At 41.5% G+C, this 22,380-nt stretch overlaps 2 protein-coding genes across 6 annotated transcripts in view; both read left to right on the top strand.

Annotated features, from left to right (window-relative positions):
• Positions 1–4,103, top strand: part of CANX (calnexin) — a 45,006-nt gene extending 40,903 nt beyond the window's left edge. For all 4 annotated transcript variants that reach the window (XM_053295191.1, XM_053295190.1, XM_053295188.1 and 1 more), the window contains exons 11-15: positions 425–640; positions 1,558–1,677; positions 1,796–1,952; positions 2,139–2,227; positions 2,858–4,103. In XM_053295191.1, coding sequence (XP_053151166.1) covers positions 425–640; positions 1,558–1,677; positions 1,796–1,952; positions 2,139–2,227; positions 2,858–2,911 — 636 coding nt within the window. In that variant the 3' untranslated portion in view covers positions 2,912–4,103. The remainder of the gene's footprint in view (positions 1–424; positions 641–1,557; positions 1,678–1,795; positions 1,953–2,138; positions 2,228–2,857) is intronic.
• A 3,448-nt stretch (positions 4,104–7,551) lies between these two features.
• The window catches only part of MAML1 (mastermind like transcriptional coactivator 1), a 42,011-nt gene continuing 27,182 nt past the window's right edge, over positions 7,552–22,380 (top strand). For both annotated transcript variants that reach the window (XM_053300545.1, XM_053300544.1), the window contains exon 1: positions 7,552–8,425. In XM_053300545.1, coding sequence (XP_053156520.1) covers positions 8,012–8,425 — 414 coding nt within the window. In that variant the 5' untranslated portion in view covers positions 7,552–8,011. The remainder of the gene's footprint in view (positions 8,426–22,380) is intronic.

Here is a 22,380-nt window from a genome sequence, read left to right as displayed (position 1 = left end):
GTGTGAGGCCCTTTTAGTTGGAGATACTAGGGATTGAACCTGGGACCTTGTGCATGCAAATCCTGTGTTCCCCTATTGAGATATGGGCAGAAAATTGCTGCAAATGTGGGTAAAAAGTAGATATGGACTGGAAAAAGTATCATTGGAAAATACTAATCTCATCAATACATACTGGGCAACATCTAGGCTAAGTTAGTCATGATTAAGTCTCATTGAAATTAATGGGACTTATTGCTCATGACCAATTTGTCTCATTAATTTTGATTGTGCTTAGTTAGTATCTAACTAGTCTGAATGTTGTTCACTGAATATGCACCTGTAGTGATTTGTCAGAGTATTCAGATCCATTCAAGAGTCTCTGAAGGAGCGATGAAAATGAATGCCTGTGTTACAACTGACTGAGTGATATCTGTGTGTTCTCCAGGGTATTTGGAAGCCAAGGAAAATTCCAAACCCAGACTTCTTTGAAGACTTGGAGCCTTTCAAAATGACTCCTTTTAGTGCTTTGGGACTTGAGTTATGGTCTATGACTTCCGACATATTCTTTGATAACTTCATCATCTGTACGGATCGGGCAGTGGCAGATGACTGGGGTAATGATGGATGGGGTCTGAAGAAGGCAGCTGATGGTGCTGCTGAGGTGAGAATTGAAAACTGGCTTCTTTGTATAGTTTTGATGCAAATCAGCAAAAAAACATAATCCAGTACTTGCTAATTCTTCCCATTCTGTGTTTCTTTTCAACAAATTCTTGGTTGTGTCTTTGTTCCCCTGCTAACTTGGCAAAGAGACACATTTTTAACATGGTGATTCTCTTTATTTAGCAGGGGGAGAGTAACTGTGGCTCTATCCACCCCCAGCATAGTACCTCCAGTGACTGTTGCTGGTGTCTGTCTTATGTTTCTTTTTAGATTTGAGCCCTTTGTAAACTGCTTTGGAAACATTTGTTGAAAAGTGGTATATAAATATTTGTTGGTTGTTCAAAAGAAAACCTAGGGCAGTGTTTAAGTGTGTTATTGCATGGTATGACTTTTAGGAAGTTTATGTATGCTACTAAATAAACTCTTTCCTAAATCCCTTTGGGCTAGGTAAGTGTGTTCTGTTTTTACAGATTAGAGGCCTGGGCAAAAGGATGGTCTTGCTTTTGCTCAAAAAGTAGATCTTTTGAGTTGAAAGTCTTTTATTCAAAGACCTGTAGTGTTATCCACACAATTGTAGTGGTAAGCCATTATTGGCAAATCTCTGTGGTTAATATTCTGCAAAGCTCATTAACTCGCTTAGAGCAAGCGCTATTAAACCATATTGAAATAGTTTTGTTAGAAATCACTATTTGTGAATTTTGATACTATAGAGATTTTAGAAATTTGGTTGTGACTAATATATCTGCTAATGCACTAATTCACACTTAAAATATATTATTTCATGTAGTCAGATTCTGAGTTCCCTGTGGTAATTGAGAGAAATATGAACATACTGACTGTTAGACTTCTTTGGCAGCTGTCCTGCCTGATTGCATGATAATGAATACTTGCTACTTAAAGTTTTTGTTTATCTTCTAGCCTGGCATTGTGGGTCAGATGATGTCAGCAGCTGAAGAGCGTCCCTGGCTTTGGGTAGTCTACATCTTAACTGTAGCTCTGCCTGTGTTTCTTGTTGTCCTCTTCTGTTGCTCTGGAAAGGTATGTGCTTTGGAAATGGCTTGAAGCCCTCCCAAGTTTCAAAACATTTGGTAGGATCAAAACAGAAGTGAACCATCTGATAAACTTAACTGTGGAACTCCTTTGACAATTATTTCAGAAACAACCAAGTGCTGCAGAATATAAGAAGACTGATGCCCCTCAACCTGATGTAAATGAGGAGGAGAAGGTGGAGGAGAAGGACAAGGGAGAAGCAGAAGATGAAGAAGAAGATGATGATGAAGAAGAAGAAGAGGAAATAAATGATGAGAAGCCAGGTAAACAAAATAAACCCTATTCAGTGGCCCAGAAATCACTAAAGCTTTAGGTGAAAAGTTGCAAAATTATAATTGGAAGCTGGCATCATTGGAGGATGAATGGATGGATGGATGTGGTCTGCAGGAAACATGAGGCCAGGAAAGGCAAGTTACATTTTGTAATAATCAAACTTATATATACTTTAGAAGAGAAGCAGAGGAGTGATGGTGATGCAGATGGCGACAGTCAGGAGGAGGAGGAGGAGGAGGAGGAAGATAGTAAACGCATTATACAGGTAAACATTTAATTGCAAAGCTTTGCACTTGGGGGGAGAGGGAGCTTGTGATCTACTGTAACATTATTTTTCATAAGTCCTGAATCGCAACTGCAACATCTTCCATGGGCCTCCTTCCTATAGCCCGTGGACCTTAGCCTGTGTGGCCAATTATGTGAATTCTGAGAGGCCAATGTAACCTTAAGTTAAAAAAAAAAGTTTGAATGTGTGGATTTGACAGTTGCTGAGTTGAATGTTACATCTACTAGCACACTTCAAGATTACATCGGATGTTAATCTACGGAAAATGTCGGTTTGATTTTGTCATCTGACCTGTGTCCTAGTAATAAACATGGTTCTGTACCTTGAAAATGTGTAAATAGAAGTTGCGTCCATTTGAAAAATTCCTAAGTCTGTTGGAGAAGAACTGCATGTGCAGCTACTGTTAAGTTTGGTTTGACTGGCAGTTGAAGAGACAAACACACGACTTCATATGTCAGTGTAGCAGTGGGATTTACAGTTGTAGCAGGATGCAGAATTCGAGCTGCAAGTGCATGTTGCAGCAAACAAATGAACTTAAAGCTTTTTCTAGAGAAGAAATTCACATGGGTTAGTGCTTTATTTATATTAAAATGTGGCTTGTTTTTATAGGAAGAAGAAACTGTGAATAGTTCCCCCAGAAACAGAAGACCAAGAAAAGATTAAAATATCCTAAGAACTTGATCTGTTTAATTTTCCCCAACATGATTTTGGGAGAGGACCTTGGATACCTTTTGCTGAAACTCAGAAAAACCTCAAGACTTCACCATCCACAGGTTCCTGTCAGATACTCTTCAATGTAAATGAGTGTTTAGCAGTCAAATATTCGCAATTGTGTTTTTTAAATAGAGTATTCCTGTAGAAAGAGAATGCATTTAACACAACCGAGCTATGAATTTCTGGAATGTTACAAGAACTAACATTTTTTTAAAAAAAAATTTCTTTCTAAATAGAATGATAGAATTGCCAGTCCTAAAACCTTGGCTTTAAATTAATGTATTCATCTATCAATGGATATGAACAGCAAAGCTTAGAAAAATGCTAGGTGATATGCAGTTTTTATAATTTTTTTTTTTTACAAACATGGACATTCTTATACACCACGTATTTCTCTTCATTTGATCATGTTAAAGCAAACTTACCAACTACATTAATATTTCCACTTCAGTCAGAGAGAGAGGATGATGAAGAAAGTTTAATCCATTTAAGAAGCTATATCAAGTGCTCAAATAACTTTCCTTCTTTCTCACTGGAGAAAAAACATGGTGAGGCCATGAAATATGTACATTGGTCATGGGTACTGCCCAGTTGAAACAGTATTCAAGTGGCCTGAATCTGGGAGCAGCTTTTGATTTAGGGTACTAAAACTAAGACTGAATGTCTTGTTGCTTTAGTCCTTGAATTGTTTTCATTGTGTTGGGATTGTTTTCTATATTTTTTCCTGTGGTTTTTAAACTCCCTCCTCCTCTTCCAGCTTCCTCTGCTACTATGCAGTTCCTTCAGAATACAGCTTCACTGCTGTAGAATACATACGCTCAGCTCACTGTTAAGTTGCGTGTCTAAAATGTACTTTCTTTGAGGTCCAAACACTGTGGAGAAAACAGTGTTGCTAACTTTCTCATCGTTGCCATTGTACGTACGCTCGTGCGCAGAGATGAAGTGAGCAAAGCTCAGGCAAGCTGATCCTGAAGACTTGCACCAAAAGCATACGTCAGTATTTGTGGCTGAGGAAGGAGCATGTAAAGACTTACTGGATATATGTAATAATTTGAGTCTCCACCTGCTCTTCATGTATCAAACTATTGTGAATGTAGGGGGTTCCAATTCCAGCTGAATAAATTTTTTTTAATGTGCTGCATTGAGTATCTAGCAATTTGGAAGCCTTTTTGTGTGGAATATAGAGTGTTTACTCTATATAAGGATAACTGTAATTCCTTAACGCTGTATTGGAAGACATGAAGTAAGAGGAGAGAGTGAATGTTTTATTACCTGTTGCCCTCTGTTTAAGCATTTAAAAAACAGAGTTGCTTTATGTGCACTGAATAAAAGCACTCTAGGTTTTTTACTTCTGGATAAAATATTCTCAAGTGAATTCTGAAAACATTTTAGGACTGACTGGTGACTGAGAGAGCTTTTGCTGCCTGTGAGGTAGGATTGTCCTGATCAGATTTGTGACCACAAATGCCCCACAGAATTTTTCAAATTGGCTAGTGCATAGCGTTTTTCAAACAAATGTAACGTGTACTTGTGGACCACTTCACTTTTTGAAACCTTTATTTACCTTGTAAAACTTTCTAATACCTGACCTTTCCAAAATAGTGCTGCTTAGCTCATTGGAAGCGGAGTTTCTAGGCATTGCTTGTTTTAATTTGATCCTTTTAGTCACTGACCTAAACTTTTGACAGCAGATTATAATGGAACTGCTGTTCATAGTGGCCTCTAGTCTATTTCCCTACATACAGAGATTTGCATTTGCCATTTAACACCTCAATTTGTACAATATTAATATAGTTGTTAGTTCTATCTGTCTTGTGACTAAGCTACTACAACAATCCCCCTCCCCTACCCTGTGGAACACGTGTTCCCCTTTTTCCAGAATACTGTGAGGAATGAAATTCTAATTTCCTTTTCAGACTGAAACTCTTGAGGTGACACATAATTAAACCCAAGGGAATATATTTTCTGGCTTCCACAGGACCTCTTCAGAAAGCTTTCCTGTCTGCATGTTTTGGCTTTTTTTGATGTCAGTGAAATTTGAAAAGGCACTACAACAACACTTTTAAAAGTCATTGCTTGAAATGTACCACTTTAAAAACCTTGAGCCCGGTGTCTGTGAACCCATACTAAGAAATATGCCACTTTGGGAGAGGACTGTTGCATCAGTTATTTCAGAATAAAGCAAGAATTTGCATAGATTACAAAATCGATTGTTTCTGAGGTTCTAATTCTGCATGACCTTGAGGATTAATTTTTTAAAAGACTTCAGAGAAAACATGTTTTGTATTAAGCTAATAGAACATATATTTTATGCAGACACCATCGAATTGATAATGGGTTGGGGTGGAGTGGGAAGCTAGACCTAGACTGCATTAGTGCTCTTATGAAGATTTTTAAAAAGAAATCTTCCTACTGAAAGAAAACATCAGGATGACTTGAATGGGATATTAAGACTATCTGTTTAGGAAGACATTTAAGTAATCTGTGGGTGATTTAGTGTGGGTGAAAGGTAGATGCTTTTAAACAAGATAATACTTTTCAATGAACAAGTGGTCTTAAATAATATTTACACTGCATAAGTTGAAATTGTGATATAAAATGTACTGACAATCTCAAATGTTACAGATGACAAGGGAGTCTCATGCAACTAGTCATTAATGGGGAAAGGTATCCTGGTTCTTCAGCGCTTGACTCCACAATCTGTGGCAGTAAATATGGTGCTAAGGACTCATTTCTTGGCACCCTTCTGCCTTCTCTCCCCTTAGTTTTCTAAATGCCAGTATTGCCTCAATTCAAGTTTCAGATTCAAACCCCTTGAGTGTTGGTAACCAAGGCTGTGACTTTTTCTACAAGAAAAGTCCTGACTGTTATTTAAGGGGGGGGGGAACACTGAAGATGTAGTATATAAATATATTGGTTAAGTTATAAACAAATGTAAGCTTACTCTGATTAATAAAGAAACTTAAATCACTTTATGTATTGTCTAGTCTACTATAATGTTTTGATCTTTGGTAGTAAGGCTGAATTTAAAGGGCAGAAGATTCACTAGGTCCTTAAGGAAACTGAAACTAACCAATACTGGAAGAATATCATGCCTATATAGTGTAGTGTTTGTTTGTTTTGCAATATATTGTTTTGAAATGCACTACAGTGTTGACTGTCAAAGTGAAGAATTGCAGTTCTATGAGTTGCATCTCCTTGCTTAGATTAAGGAAGTTGAACTTGTAAGCATTTTTTTAAATTTTTTTTAAAAAGACCTTTCATCCAGGTGGGGGGATGGGGGCTTTCAGCCTGTCATAACATTATCCTAACATTTTGCAGAATTGGGAGTTCCTGCTTGCCAGAGGTGAACTTCATGTGCGGAATGGTCAGTGCATAGGTGCAGGTCTCCTGTGGTGAGAGCAAAGAGCTTCTGCTGGTGCACCATAATTCTCCAAGAGTATACAAGCCATTCTTTTGCAAAAGTATTACTGGCTACAAAAAATTGCTTGGAAATAATTAATCTATGTAATATCTGGCCGCATATAAATGTTTGTAAACATATATTTCATATAGGTAACATGGAGTTTAATTTATGCAACATTCATGATAACCAGGCCTTACTCTATATAGCATTCACTTCTGAGAATGCTGAGAGAAATTGCTGTGCTAGCCTAAATCTGCACACCTGAGAAAATCAATGGAACCTGTAGTTCTGCTTCATCAAGCAAAATGAAAAGAAATGGCTAGAACTCTAGTGCCTGTAGTGTCAGCCCTCCAGGACAGGTCTGATGTCTCAAATCTAAGTCCCTATTTAACAGCTTGATAATGTGAAAAATGGGGGTGGGAGGGGAATACTGTAGTAGCCAGGGGCGTAACTACTATTAGGCAAGGGGAGGTGGCTGCCTGGGGGCCCCCACGCCTCGAGGGGCCCCCCAGATGCAAGTCACATGACTATATATTGTGAAGTGTGTGTGTGTTTATCAGCGAGGGGCCCATTTTAAAATTTTGTCTCTGGGCCCACTCCAGCCTTGTTACGCCCCTGACAGTAGCGGAATAGCTTCTGTCACAGTTGGCAACCATCTGTAATATTCCTATTTAGTTTTAGCTATCATTAGATCGTTTATATTTTTGATAACTATTACTTAACCTTTCTTAAACAGGTCAAAATCCGCCTGTTCGGGGTGAGGTTTTTTTGACCCCTGGTTTGCATGAAAAGAGGACGCCAAAAAACAGCATGGCAGGGTGGTGTTACATGTAAAGTTAATTGTAGGTTGACTAAAGGCCCAAAACCGAATTTTAAAAACGCCTTTTAACGACACGGTTCGAGAGGGAAAACGCCTTTAAAGAGTTCGGACGGTATCTACTAAAATCCTCCTAAGTGTAAAACTCTGAGCTGCTTGAACGTTTTATTAAAATGGGGAGGTGCTATCAACAATATAGGCAACGAGAAGTAGGGCACCATTTGTCAAGCACGAAGCTCCGCCTTTTATGCTCTTCCGGAAAGGTCGTGGGGGAAGGGGCAGTGAAGAGATGGCGGGGGAGGGGTAGAGGGAGAGAATATTCCCCCCCCCCACTCTTCCTTTCTCTTCCGTCCTAAAGCCCTGCTGATTCGTTCGAGTGTCTGTCAACTCCCACCAGCAAGGAGTGCGTAAGCTGTGACGTCAGCCAGCAACTAGGAAAGCCCGCCCCCTGTGAATTGGGCTTGCTCTCCGGGAGGCGGAGGGAGAGAAACAATTTCAAGATGGCGGCGACTGAGGCGCGGATAACAATGGGAAGCGGGAGGCTTGGGTGGCTCTGGGCCTGAGCTGAGGGCAGGGGAGGGGAGAGAAGGCTGGTCGCGGCGCTCCAGGCTTGAACCAGGAAACGGAGCTCGGTCGCGTGCGGTGGCAAGTGCGGCGCCCCCGCCTGGGAAGGGCGGCAGCGGCAGCAGCAGAGGAGGGCGAAGAAAGTTGCTTGAAGACTGCCCGCCCGGTGTCCCGTCCCGAGCCGCCAGCTATGGCGGTGTGAAGAGCAGCCTGCTTGGTGCGGAGTCCTGCTTCTTCTCTCCCCCAACCCAGTTCTCGGCTCATGGTTCTGCCCCCTTGCCCGATGGCGGAGTTCGTGGTGCCGCGGCATAGCGCGGTGATGGAGCGGCTCCGCCGGCGGATCGAGCTGTGCCGGCGGCATCACAGCGCCTGTGAGTCCCGCTACCAGGCCGTGTCTCCTGAGCGCCTGGAACTGGAGCGCCAGCAAACCTTCGCCCTTCACCAGCGCTGTTTGCAGGCCAAGGCCAAGCGGGCCGGGAAGCACCGCCAGCCGCCTCCGCCGGCAGCACCCCAGCCAACGGCCCCGTCGCAGCCTGCTCTCCCCGCTCCAGCCCCGGGTGCCGTGGGCTCTACCTCTGCTTCTTCCGACAGGCCCGGAATCAACGGCCTGGATGCCGACACCGCGGGCGGTGAACAGCAGCAGCAGCAGCACGGCCGCAGTAGTGCTCTTATCGCGGTAAGGTCTCAGCTGATAGGGACCCAGGTGGCCCTGGAGCTTGCTTTGGTTTTGAAACATGTGCATCGCCCCTTTAAAAAGACCTGTGGTGGACTCATCCTGTATAGTAGTATTAGCAGTTCTTGGTGATGAGAACTAGTGTCGGTGCGCCGAGCAGTTGTGCTTTGAAACATCGAACTTTCCTCTGAAGTTGAATACTTGTAGATGTAACATTTGAGATAACTGTTTCCCCTATATCTGAATTCCCCAGACGGGATAAAGTAGGAGGAGATCTGTTGGTCTTTCTCCTCTTTCTCAACTTCGTACAAAAGGAAAACTTGATCATTATTATTATTTGCTTTCATTGTTTTTAGGCATAGTGTGTTCCAGTCCCTTCAAACATTATCATAATCTAAACTTAGGTACACTAAAAATTCCCAGATAGTTAAAAAGGGGCCCTCTAGGAGAATGAGTAAGAAAAGCAGTAAGTCATACACTCCCAATTGTATTCCCATAAGGTAAAAAGAAATAGATTTTTTAAATGTTCTTTAAATCTCTTTTCCAAAATGGATATCATGACTCTTATTTCATTTTGCAGCTAAATGTGTCACTAATTTTAATGTGATGCATGTAAGCAGGTAATTGAATCTATATAGGGCTTGGGGATGGTGAAATGTCAGTGCTCTACTCACACCTGGTGCAGATCGTAATTTGTCAGCAAACCATGGAACATAGGCAGACTCATATACTGAGTCAGACCATTAGTCCATCTAGTTCGGCATTGGCTACACAGACTGGCAGCAGCTTCTCCAAGGTTGCAGGCAGGAATCTCTCAGTCCTATCCTGAAGATGCCAGCGAGGGAACTTGGAACCTAGATGCTCTTCCCAGAGCAGCTCCATCCCTTGAGGGGAATATCTTACAGTGCTCACATTTAGTCTCCCATTCAAATGCAACCAGGGTGGACCCTGCTTAGCTAAGGGGACAAGTCATGCTTGCTACCACAAGACCAGCTCTCCTCTCCTACAAGACCCTTTTTATTTGTTTCACATTTATATGTATTTATTTAATAAATGTGTATACCACCACTACTGAGTATACCACCCACTACTGAAGTCTCTAGGCGGTTTGAGTACATCATACTCATTCTCCAAAAAGCTTAGGATGGTGTACATGGGGGTTACTGCATTTTAATTCAGCAATCCTGCAAGTTAGACTGAATGTATGTGTCCGGCCCAAGGTCACCCACTGCATACAGAGAACCAATGTCTCTCTTTTGTATATATGTATATGTAAAGCCTCTAATAGAGGTCGGGTGGATATAACTTGATAGCATATATGGTGTGTGTGTATGTCCATGTACACTACACAGTTTGTTCTAGATATATAGAACAGGCAGGCTAGGCTGGTTAAGCTGTCTAAGCAATTGATCATTATGAATCAATACATTATGTGAGCAGTAAGATTCCAGAGTATGTAGAAGATTTATTCTTTGTCCCTCACAAACTGCAGGATTTGATGTGCTAAGAAACCTTTTTTTACATCAGAGTGGGTTTTATTGATTCCCCCCCCCCAAGACTTGCTGAATGGCCAACAGAGTGAGCCTAGGGCAAGTTGTATTATTCAATAATTAACATCAGTTTTCACAAAATATCAGAGAGCAATGTTAAAAACCCAAAGACTACAGCAAACTGTGTTTCCCCCCAAATAGTGGTGTGTGTTCATTCCATGTTCACTTAGAGATGTTTGCTTTTGCCTTGGGTACGGTAGGTCTTGATTACAATTTTAAAAAATTCAGGCTACAGCAACAAAAGTAAGAATTTAAAGAACTATTTTATACAGATTTGGACCTGTGTAGTTGGTATTTCTTAGGGATGGAGCTGTAACTGAATGGTAGAGGATTTGCTTTGCATTCAGAAGGTCCCAGGTCAGTCCCTGGCATCTCCAGATAGGGCTGGGAAAGATTCCTGTCTGTAACCTTGAAGAGCTGTTACCAGTAAGTGAAGACAGTACTGAGCTAGATGGAGCAATGGTCTAACTTGGTACAAGGCAGCTTCCTATATCCCATTGTTCTGTCAATTCAAGCTAGCGACTGCTCCAGGGCAGGGTTTCTTAACCGTGGGCCCCCAGATGTTGTTGGACTGCAACTCTCATCCCCCCGCCAGACATGGCGTTTGTGGCTGAGGATGGTGAGAGTTGTAGTCCAAAAACATGGAGGCCCAAGGTTAAGAAACCCTGCTCCAGGGTATAAAACAGAGGTATTCTGTGTCCTACTTCATGAGATTCTTGAACCAGAAGTATTAGTGATTGAACCTAGTACACTTGAATAATATGTTCTGCTACTGAGCTATGGCCTCTCCCAAACTACATAAAAGTTTTGACCTGCTGTTGAAATGTGAAGACTTGTAGCTTCTGTGTTGAAATCTCAAAATATCACTCAAGATACACTTGGAGATGTGGAATGCTATAAAGTTGTTAGTAACTAAAATTGTTACAGCATAGACTTGGGCCATGTCAGTTTGTGCTTCATTTTACAGCTCTGGTGGGAAAGGGGGGAACCCCACAAGAAACACATAACAGAGTTGTTTCCTCAAGTGAGTGTTTGAATGATGTATGTAATTCTAATACATTTTTGAATTATGAAGCCTTTTGGGACATAACACCATATTTTTTTTCTTTTGCTGTGTACTTTGAAATTTTTTTTCCTTGAAAAGCAGTATGTAAATATTCTAAATAATATCATTATCTAACATAATATAATTTTGTCCTTTTGAGTGATGTTTCATCCAGTCCTAAAGAGAGAACCTTGCCCTGAAACAATGACACTATATTTCAGAGATATCCTCCATTCTTTCATTTGTAGTTCTTTATTATTCAAATACTGAAATTAGTACAAAAGCAATTAGAAAGTAATTACAATATAGAAAACAGTGGATGTGGTTGAACATTATCATTGTACTTGTCGCAATATATAGTTAATTAATAGATTTCCCCACCAGCAACCTATTGGACTGAATCCCTTCTTCAGTTTCAATAATATAGCCACCCTAAACTCATTTGCAGCAATCTATTAATTATTAGCTGTTGGTTTTTTACCCTAACAAACAATATACACTTTCATTGCAGCCATTAAAATCTTTCTTCTTCATATATAATTCGCTAAGGCATACCCATGGCAAATCCCATGTGTGGCAGCTCTCGTGAGAGTTTGGAGAGCTGCTGGATAGGTTAGGCATGGGGACAGAGGGGAAGAAAATGGCGGCGGCTGGCAGGCCTGAGAGTTAATGGTGGCCGCCAGCAGGTGGGTGGGGAGGAAATGACGGTGGAGGAAGGAAGGAAACTGCAGCAGAGACAGGTGCGGGGAGGAAGAAAGGAAATGGTGGGCGGGAAAATGATGGCTCCAACGGGTGCCGGCAAGCGGGAGTGGAGAGAAGGCAGGGGTGGGTGGGACTGGAGGGGGGAGAAGGCGGGGTGGGTGGGAGGAAACGATGGTGGGGAGGACAGGAAAGGTGGCAAGGGCAGGTGGCCAGGTGGGGAGAACTAGTAGTCCAGCTAGTAGTCATATTAATCCAACATCATAACTGGCAATAGCATTTTTAAAACAATTCAAAATTAAAATGTTGGCATTACATTGAATAAAATATATCCAGTTATTTATTAACTGCACCAAGTGTCTGTTTCCAGAAAATTTTTATTCACTGTGCATAACCAGAAAATGTTCAAGAGATTGGCATGTTGAGTTTTTACAGTGCCAGCAGTTACTTGGTAAATTATAAATGTGCTTTAACCTATATGGAGTTAGATAACAATACAGTTTGATATATTTTTCTAATGCTTTCAAATTAACATTTAATTGGATTTTATCCAAGACCATGCTTTGGGAAGACTACTGATTCTAATCTGTTTCCCAAGTTTGCATATAAGTGTGTTCAATCATCAGTTTTAGCAGTAGTAGATCATTTTCTCACTGGATCTTCCAGTTAACTGCATATAGGCTTGCATTTAAATTTCCCCATCTCATGTTATCTCATATTTAGGGATAAGAGCAAAGTATACTGTATTTGAGAACACAACATTGGATGCAGGATGTTTTTATTTGAGATCATTGTTATAGCTTGGTAAATGTAACCACTTTTTAAATACAAATTTTTCTTGTTTTGAAACTGTTTTAAGAATTAACACTTTTTAAAAAGGTAAAGTTGTGCCATCGAGTTGGTGTTGACTCCAGATGACCACAGAGCCCTGTGGTTGTCTTTGGTAGAATACAGGAGGGATTTACCATTGCCATCTCCCACACAGTATGAGATGATGCCTTTCAGCATCTTCCTATATCTCTGCTGCCCGATATAGGTGTTTCCCATAGTCTGGGAAACATACCAGGGTGGGATTCAAACCAGCAACCTCTTGCTCCCTAGGCAAGTTACTCAGCTCGCATTAAATCAGATAAATTTTGCTTAGAATCTCAGCCATTTGTTCAGATAGGTCAATTGAAAGCATAGAATGCTTTTGATGCTGGTTTTTCTTCAGATTGTCCTGAATGTGGATTGGCTCATTAGCTTGCATTATAAATGTGGGATCTTAACAGCAATGTAGTTTTGAAGTGCACTCTAAATATGAATGGAACCTGTTTGCATAGGAAGCTGTCACCAGCTGATTTGCAAAACAAAAGGATTTTACTGTATGAATAGCTCTTTACTAGGTTTCCCTTTTACTTTCTTCTTGGGGTACCTAATAGTAACTGGGTCTGCTATCCAACTGAAGTAAGTTGTCAGGCAGTTCAGACCTGTATGCCTATGAGCCCCTGGTGGCGCAGTGGTAAAACTGCCGCCCTGTAACCAGAAGGTTACAAGTTCGATCCTGACCAGGGGCTCAAGGTTGACTCAGCCTTCCATCCTTCCGAGGTCGGTAAAATGAGTACCCAGAATGTTGGGGGGCAATATGCTAAATCATTGTAAACCGCTTAGAGAGCTTCAGCTATAGAGCGGTATATAAATGTAAGTGTTATTGCTATAGTGCTATTACTGTATCTGAGAAATAAGTCTAAAAAGGTCCTGATATTCCCTGTAAACTCAGATATGAAAAGATAAGCCAAAATAAGTATCCACTTTCTATGGCATTTTAATTTGCTATGATCTTTGCATTGAGCAGAGTCAGAAGTTTAGTGTGCCTGTTCCATTAGTCATTCCTCTGTTTAGATGTTGACTGGATAGAACATATACTCAGAAAAGATGGGGCTCCTTAATCTTTTCTGGCCATGGCAAGTGATAATTGACTACACAGAGGTTATGAGAATTTGCTGTGCTCTGGCACTCTCCTAAATGTGAGTCCTTAACTTGCAGTTTTTGTTGTTTTTTAAGAAGAGGAAAACAGCTACAAGCAAGATTAGGTGACTTTATTTTATAGAGGTTTTATTATACGAAAATAAAAACTTTAAAGAGCAGTCATATCTTGATCTCCAGTAAAGTATTCCTTTCACTGGTACTGTATTTCCAGGCCAACCTACTTAGGAATATTTGAGGGATAGTACATCCTCTGTTTACCTTTCATGAATATATTGTAGCTCAACATTTTTCCTTAAACCTTGTAGTTGTAAATTTCATTTTCCGCTGCTTATTTTCAGGCAAATTTGAATTTGAATTTTTTTCTGGGGGAAAAAATTATTATGCAGACTTCCCCCTCATTTGGATAAAATTTACATTATTTCCCCCCTCAAACTATCTTTATATATATTTCTCTAAGGCGTACCTGTCTCTAATCCCATGTGTGGCATCTCTCGTGAGAGTTTGTGAGTGAGCTACCAGCAGGGTAGAGGAAAGTGGCAGCACTGGCAAACAGGCTTGTGTGCAAGGTGGGAAAGATGGTGTGGGGTGGGGAGAAAAATGGCAGCGGCCAGGGAAGAAAGCGACAGGCAGGCGAGGGGAGAACTTGAGGCGCAGATGCTCTTTGCAATGCATTAATAGGTTGTGATTTGATTTGGCATGTTATTTGACTTATTTATACAGTTTTTAAAAATCACCACCATATTAATTTCCCCTCACTGTATCACTAATGTTTTTCAAATAGAAATTCTAGAAGTGGAAAATATTTGGGATTTTCCATTTAAGTATAATAAATTAAGTATGAGAAAATTTCTGGAATTTTTTGTTTTGGAAAATCTTTCCACAAAAATGGTTTTCACTCCACATCTCTTGTTTCCAGGGGATGCTGCCATTTCAATCTCCTTGTCAAAGGGGAAGCATAAAGTTCAGAAAACCTGACTAAACCTAATTTGGACTTTACATTATCTGCTGGGCATATTATAAATGGTTTGCTTTAATGATCCTTTTAAAGATTTAAATAATGTTGCTGTAGTGCTTAGGAATTTGTCATTGCATGGGATAAATTTCTGACAAGAGAAACTACATTACACAAGCACAGGAGTGCCTGTGTATTATGGGTGGAGAGGTAAAACATCATTCTGTCACATTCACCTCCCACCTCCCCCAGCCTTCTGTGGCTTCTCAAAATATACCCTTTGCACTATTGGTGCTAGAAGGGACATCTTTAAGCTCAGAATCGCCTACTGAACAAGTGTGTCAGTTTTTTATTGAATCCATGGGGGAAATTGGCTAGGTTATGAGGAGCAGAAGTTGAAAAGTGGACATGAAACCTCAAGATTACATTTGGGTCCTTTCGCCCTCTATCTTTATATTGGGATATTCTGCATCTAAATAGGGATGCTCAGACTGACTCAGTTATTTGAGAAAGGTGTCTTTAATGGTGACTTCTGTGCAATGTGCTTTCATGGGTTTGCCAGAGCATATGTTTTGAATTTCTATGAGAAAATAGATTGTAGGGTCATGTCCAATTCTGACATGCTCAGCTCATTCAGAATGTCCGTGAGGAGAAAAGGGTAGAGGGAAAGGAGTGAGTGGTAAGATAAAGAAGGGGGAACAAACAGCCTCGCCTGTTGTTTTTAGTCCTGGAAACAGCTATGAAGGGCCTCTGTCAGGGCTGGCTGTTGAAATCTACCCTAACCCCCAAGAAGCTGAAATATCTATAAAATAAAGGGTAAGCATTACACTTGAATAGTTTGACTCGTGTCTTGGGATAGATAGGAGAAACAGGCTCAGTCACATAGGCCTTGGCTTCTTAGCTGTGGCTGCTTCTATTTTGCTTCATTTTACCAGAACTGGTAGGCCTCTGTGCTCCTGTACAGCTTTTATCACCCTCCAACTTTGTTTCTTCTGGGGAGCTGAGTTCCTTATAAGGATCAGAGGGCTCAGGACTTTTTAACAGTTGAATGACAGTCAGGCATTCACCGAGTGCAACTTTGCCTAGCATATGAGGCAACACCTATTGGTATTCTGCCTGTGTTTCAGCTGCTTGGTAGTCAGAACTTCAGTGGGTGCAGTTCCCATCTCCAAATGTTGGGGGGAACTCCACTGACTGAGTTTATGTCTGCCATTCAGCTGTTAGACATAGAGCAGCAAGCATGGTGGAAGCAAGTAATGCTCCAGCTATAAAAATGATCATTATGTTTCAATCTTGCCAACTATATTTCCCATTTTTGACAAATAAAGTTATGACTTGTTTTAAAACCAAGCACTGATGTTTGCCTGTTTATTATACTTGGGAATGATAAAGCAGTATTATTCACTTTCTGTATTCTAATCACAGTTATACTGAGTGTGGCACATATAGAATCCTCCGTTTTAAAGAGCAAGCAAATTCAATTAAAGTGTGTGTGTGGGGGGGAACCCTTAAGTTTATAGGGATAGTTATTAATGTGGCAGCTCCAAAAAGCGAGGAAATTTGATAGCCCATGGTGTTCACACCATGAGGGCATGAGATGTGATGTCCAGTCTGAGCAGAGGGTGTGCCGAAGTGCTGAAAGCGCCCAGCATGGCGCTCAAAAACTCACTCCCTGCCAGGGATCGCAGCAGTAGGGAGGGCTTCACCTTTGGTCCCTGCAAGGAACGAAGGCAAAGCCCTCCCTGCCACTGTGATCCCAGGCAGGACAAAGTGCCAGTAGGTGCCGGTACTCAGTACTGGAATGTGCCGTTGAGTTGGTGTCAACTCCTGGTGCCCACAGAGCCCTGTGGTTGTCTTTGGTAGAATACAGGAGAGGTTTACCATTGCCATCTCCCATGCAGCATCTTCCTGTATCGCTGCTGCCCAATATAGGTGTTTCCCGTAGTCTGGGAAACATACCAGCCGGGATTTGAACTGGCAACCTCTGGCTTGCTAGTCAAGTCATTTCCCCACTGTGCCATTAAATGGCCAAAAAACCCCACTGGTCATATGCATACATGTTTTTTGACCAGGGAAATGGCAATACCTAAATCTATCAGTAGAGTAGTCTCCCCTACAGAGTGCTGTTGCCCACCTCAGTTCCTCCCCCAGCAGAGGCAGCCACACCTGGGCAAATGTTGGGCATACCTGGGAATCGGGTGCTGCATAGTCAATGCAGTTTCCTCAAGTAGTTCACCATTCCTGGTTGGGGGATTTTGCAGCTGGTTAGAGCCAGGAACATTGCAGGAGCAGTGGAAACTGCATGGCTGAAGGGTAGCTCCCAGGAATGCCTGTGGTTTATTGGGACTTGGTATGATGGGAGGACAGGAATGTCAGCAGAGTACTTTTGGGGCTTACACCCACAAGTGCTTTCAGTGGGTCAGTAATGTTTCTACTAATGATGTAGTTAACCTATTGCAAAACCAGTTGAGATACATTTGTTTTTTCTTTCATGACTCTGTATTTTCCTGGCACAATATTGCTGTGTTCTTGAAAGTTTAAACACTTTTGATTGTAGTAAATTCTTCTGGGTTATAAACTAGGAGTTACTGGTATTGCTGTTGAGTTAAAACTGAGGTGGATAAGCCAGATTTTTTTGTTATACACGGTACAGTACTACTGATTCAGCAGAAAACTTTCTGCAGAATTAACTTACTTTCCTAAGACAGATGCTGTATAGGTGCAACTGTACCAAATAAGCTTTCTCTCAATAATAATGCCCCTTCATGAAAATCTGTTGGTTAAACTGATTTTGTCTTTGAGATGGGGTAGATGGTTTGTTTTGTGCACAGATGATAAACTTATTAGCACAGTTCTGAAAATATGTTTGTGCAATATTACCATTCATTGAGATTTGCCCTAATAATATGGAATTTAAAATATTTTTGTTCATAATATCCTACAAATTAAACCTGCCTTGTAGTTCATGTAATAATTGACAAGGAGAGTACTGCCATTAAACAAATGCATTTTGATTACCATTAAACCTCTTGTCCTATATTTCCCTTTTCTTTTCTTTTTTAGTGTTCCAGCAGTTGGTTACTAGAATCTTTTTCAGAAAGGTTTACTAGGAAATTAAATGTGCAGATGCTGCCAGAAACATAATTTCACTAATTTGTAATTCAGTGTAATTGTCCAATAGCCTTTATTAGTTCAATAGTTTTTAGATTGTGAACTGCCCAAGGACTTGTGTATGGGGCAGTATAATAATGTACTAAATAAATAAAATTTTAGATTTGTAGTACTCAGTATGTTGGCAGATAGTACTGATTTTTTTCAGTCTCTTTCTTTTGAGATTTCATCTGAGAACAGGTTTTTCTTGCCTTGAGACTACTTTTGGTGGGGCTGTTGTCTGACTCATTGGCCAGGCTTTTGTAAACTTCTCTTTTGAGAGCACTGCACATGTTAAAGTATAGGTTTTGTCCGTTTTGCATAGCTTTCCTGATATGATTCTTAGCAAAAGTTAAAAAGTCAAATAAATATAAGGTTTAAGTACGTGCAAAGCAGGTCAGCATGGATTGCTGTTCTGATGTCCACAGTGTTCTAGATAACCTAAGAGTAATTGCAAGTAAAATTTTACATTTTCTGGCTGGGTACTTTAGAGCTAGTAATAATTGTTGGTTCATGTGGTAGATAAATTAAGGCTGAATTCATGGTACACAGTTTGCTAGGTGGTTTTGTGATGCGAAATAAGAAACGTTTTTCTTCTAAGAGTTGTGTAGAAGGGAATATTTGTCAACTTCAGTCTCTGTAATGATCATAGTATTATGATGGGAAATGCTGCATTTGTCAAACTTACCTCTTCTATTTAAATCAGGCCTCCCCAAGCTAAATGCAGCCCATGAGTTGTGTTTGGCAGCCTACATGAGGCTTGATAAGGTCCTTGAATTTTTGCTGTCTTGGCTGAAGCTGCATCAAGATGGCACCAGGATTCTACTTCATATTTGCATAAATGAGTCTGTGAATATGCCATCTGAATTGATCATACTTCAGAAGCCACTTGTTCCACAACATTTTTGCTGAAGTCAAACTGCTTTATCAGAGCCACTCCGCACAAGATGTTTTTCCTATAAGATGTTGGTGCCATGTAGGAAAACCATATGTAAACTGTAAGCTGTGTTAGCAGCTGAGCTTATTCTGCCTGCTCTCAGAAGCCTCCCTGGTTGTAACTGCATCTGCAGGCTTGGAGATTGCACCTTTGCTATGCTCAGGAGCTGCTCTGCAAAGTGAGCTCCCAGTCTATGTTATACATGGGGACAAGTCACTTGGTTGGCAGTGGACTGGTCACCCCAGATTTGGCTAAAAGCACCATAAATTGGAAAAGGGTCTAGATTCACACTCCCTCTTTCTATGAGGGGGCCCCAGCTAAGCAGACTTCAGAACTAGCTACTGCAAGTGTCTGGCATTCAAGGTCATTTCGGCCTTGGAATGAAATCTAAACTCCCCTCATCTCTCACAAGAGAGAGAACACCTGTTGCTAACGAAGCAATTAGGCCAGGAAGGGAAGGCAGATAAGACAAGTGCAACAGCAGCCTCCATTACAATAGGGATGAGTCAGTGACGTAACTTTGAAGAGGTGCCCATTGAAACTTTTGATAGAATTATTGGGAGCATCAGTCCCAACACAGGATACTCTTTTGACACACCTGCATACTCTAAATTTCATTACAATCGGCCTTTAATACAACAGGCGATTCACATACCTTCTCTCCCAGGAAGGGAAATCAGACACAATGCATTCTGAAAGAGCCTGTATGGACTCCCCTATCCAGCAGAGCATGACAACAGCAGAGTGCCCCCAAGGCGCATTTTAGGATATAAGTATCCCTAACTCCATGACTCAGTGTGCTTCTTCCAGCTTATTGTGTATTATACTTGGGACTCCCACTGTGAAACATCCCAGTGTTCACTTGTGCCTCTCACTTGGGGCCCCATCAGACTGCAACAAGAACTCCAGCAAACCACCTTGGTATTTTCCTCATCATTGGGGCCACCCAAGCTGAAATGACTACCTGCCTGGCCAATTCACTGCCCTCACGCCTAGGCTCAGCTTATTGTGTCTGGTTTGAGATCGCTCCCCCTGCCGATCTATCCAGCTTGCAGCACGCTGGAATTTTCCTCTTGAACAACCTTAATGACTCCTTCAACTCTCATGCTTTCCACTTCATCTCCCTGGGTGGACACTAGTCTCCAGCTACCCGAGTTGGATCTTCTTGAGGACAGGTGATACAGCCTCTTGCCCGGCTCCTTCAGGGTTGAATCTATCCCTTTCTCTTATTTCTGAAACCTTGCCCCTCTATCTTAAAGTACCTCTCTCTAGCCTGCCTGGGAATTTATACACAATCTGGAACTTTAAGCTCAATGTGCCTTCTAATAGTCTGTTTTTAAAAAACATATTTGTATTGCTTTTACATTTGGATCACCTAGTAACTTAGTCTATTGCTCTTATTATTTCTGTCAATAAACTCCTTTTTGTTAATTAAAACCTTTCTCTCAAGCTGATTTTCTTGAGTTCATATGCTTGCACAAATTAAGGCGGATTGGAACTGTCTCCCCTTTTGAACTAAATCCCCCACATTCGCCTGAACTGGGAGTGTCAAACAATCATCCTCAAGGCAGTTCCATCAACAGCTGTGACACATGTCCATGTAAAGGTTTTGATGCACATAGGAAATGGCCATATACTGAGTCAGACCATTGGTCTATCTAGCTCAGTATTGTCTTCACAGACTGGCAGCGGCTTCTCCAAGGTTGCAGGCAGGAATCTCTCTCATCAGCCCTATCTTGGAGAAGCCAGGGAGGGAACTTGAAACCTTCTGCTCTTACCAGAGCGGCTTCATCCCCTGAGGGGAATATCTTGCAGTGCTCACACATCAAGTCTCCCATTCATATACAACCAGGGCAGACCCTGCTTAGCTATGGGGACAAGTCATGCTTGCTACCACAAGACCAGCTCTCCTCTCCTCATCACTGCAGTGAGAACCCTTTGCAAGTTGTATTGTTTTGTGAACAAAGATCAGAGTAGCAAAATATCTTGTCAAATGACCATTCATAAGAACAAGGCCTATCTAGTCCAGCATCCTGTTTCACACAGTGGCCCAACAGATGCCTCTGGGAAGCCCACAGGCAAGAGCTGAGGGCATGTCTTCTCTCCTGCTGTTGCTCCCCTGCAACCAGTATTTAGCAGTATCCTGCCTCTGAGGCTGAAGGTGGCCTATAGCCACCAGACTAGTAGCCATTGATAGACCTATCCTCCATGAATTTGTCTAAGCCCCTTTTAGTTTAAGGGTTACAGCTCAAATCAGTGCAGACTGCCCTCAAATAAAACAGCTTAGTGCAAATCACCATTATTACCCTAATGCTCTTCTGTATGGTGACCAAAAGCATGAACACACTGTCTTGCTCAGAATAGTGAATGAAGAGTACTGTGACTTATCTTAAATATTGTTGACAGTCTTTGCTTGCTATCTTTTTCAGAAATGTATGACTAACTGGGAGAGAACCCTCCCAAGGGCTCTTTGATGATAAAGAGTTCTCACCCCTGACACTGTAGGAGATGGTGTTTTGTGTAATTCTAAAACAGGTGCTATCATCTATTGAGGGATTTGCTCAGGAGGTGGCACAGGTTCTCTCTTCTTTTTAATGGTTGATGTGATCCAGTGTGTATTCACACTGATGAGTGATGTACTCGAAAAGCAGGGAGCTGAGGCTGCGGGATGCTTTTTACACTCGAACACTAGAGCCTACAAAAGCTATGCCAGTCTGAATCGGGCCCAACAACCTGTGTCCCATGAACACCAGGACTGTAGTCATTATTAGCCTCAGCAGGTGCTTCCCCACAGGTACCAGAACAGTCCATGGTGATGGCATCATCTCAGTTGATATCAACAGTAAGAGTGCTCAGTGTTTAAGCTTATCCTGTCGACAGCGCAATCGATGTCGACAGAATACGGGGGGTGGGGGTGGGAGAGAGTGAAAACTACATTTAAAAAGAGATCTCATGACTCATACTCAGCAAACACAGAAGAAGTGGTGCTTGCTGAAAGAGAGAGGTAACAATGTAATGCTTACTGATTTGCAGTCAACACCACCAGCACAATCTTCGGCATTGACAACCGTCCCTTTGACTTCATGTGCAAGTAGGGAGGCAGTCTTCACTTTGATGGTGACATGGACAGAAAACAACACCAACAGTCACTCTGACTTCTGAAATTCACATCCAGTATTAGGAACAGCAACATCAATTCCCTTGCTCATGTCAATGGCAAAGCCAATGTTAACCCTCTATTGTTTGACGGCTCCAACATCGATGCTGAGCACAACACAGGGAACTAGACGTATTCTCTCGATTAGGGAGTGGGGCATGCAGTTTATGGAGATCACATTGCATCTCCATAAGCATTGAGTCTCACTCATTCCAGGGGGAAATGGAGGTAGAAGATGAAGTTATTACAATACTTAAAACCCCACCCCTGTTGCCAGCACCACAAAGATCACCAAGAGAGGAGGAGATAGGAAGGGAGTATGCTTGGAGGCATGAATGTCAATGGAAAATACAGTCATGCTACAAATCACATATTCCTCCAAGACACTTTTCTTCCCCTTAGCACACCACCTAGAGTACATTATCACAAGAAACAATTTGCAAGATACAAGAAATTGTATGTTCCATAGTTGGCAGTGAGCTACTATGTGGTGTCACATT

This window comes from Hemicordylus capensis, chromosome 2 (assembly GCF_027244095.1).
Source record: "Hemicordylus capensis ecotype Gifberg chromosome 2, rHemCap1.1.pri, whole genome shotgun sequence".
Lineage (NCBI taxonomy): Eukaryota > Metazoa > Chordata > Lepidosauria > Squamata > Cordylidae > Hemicordylus > Hemicordylus capensis.
The sequence above is the reverse complement of the archived record's forward strand: the minus strand, read 5'-3'. Positions and strand labels throughout refer to the sequence as shown.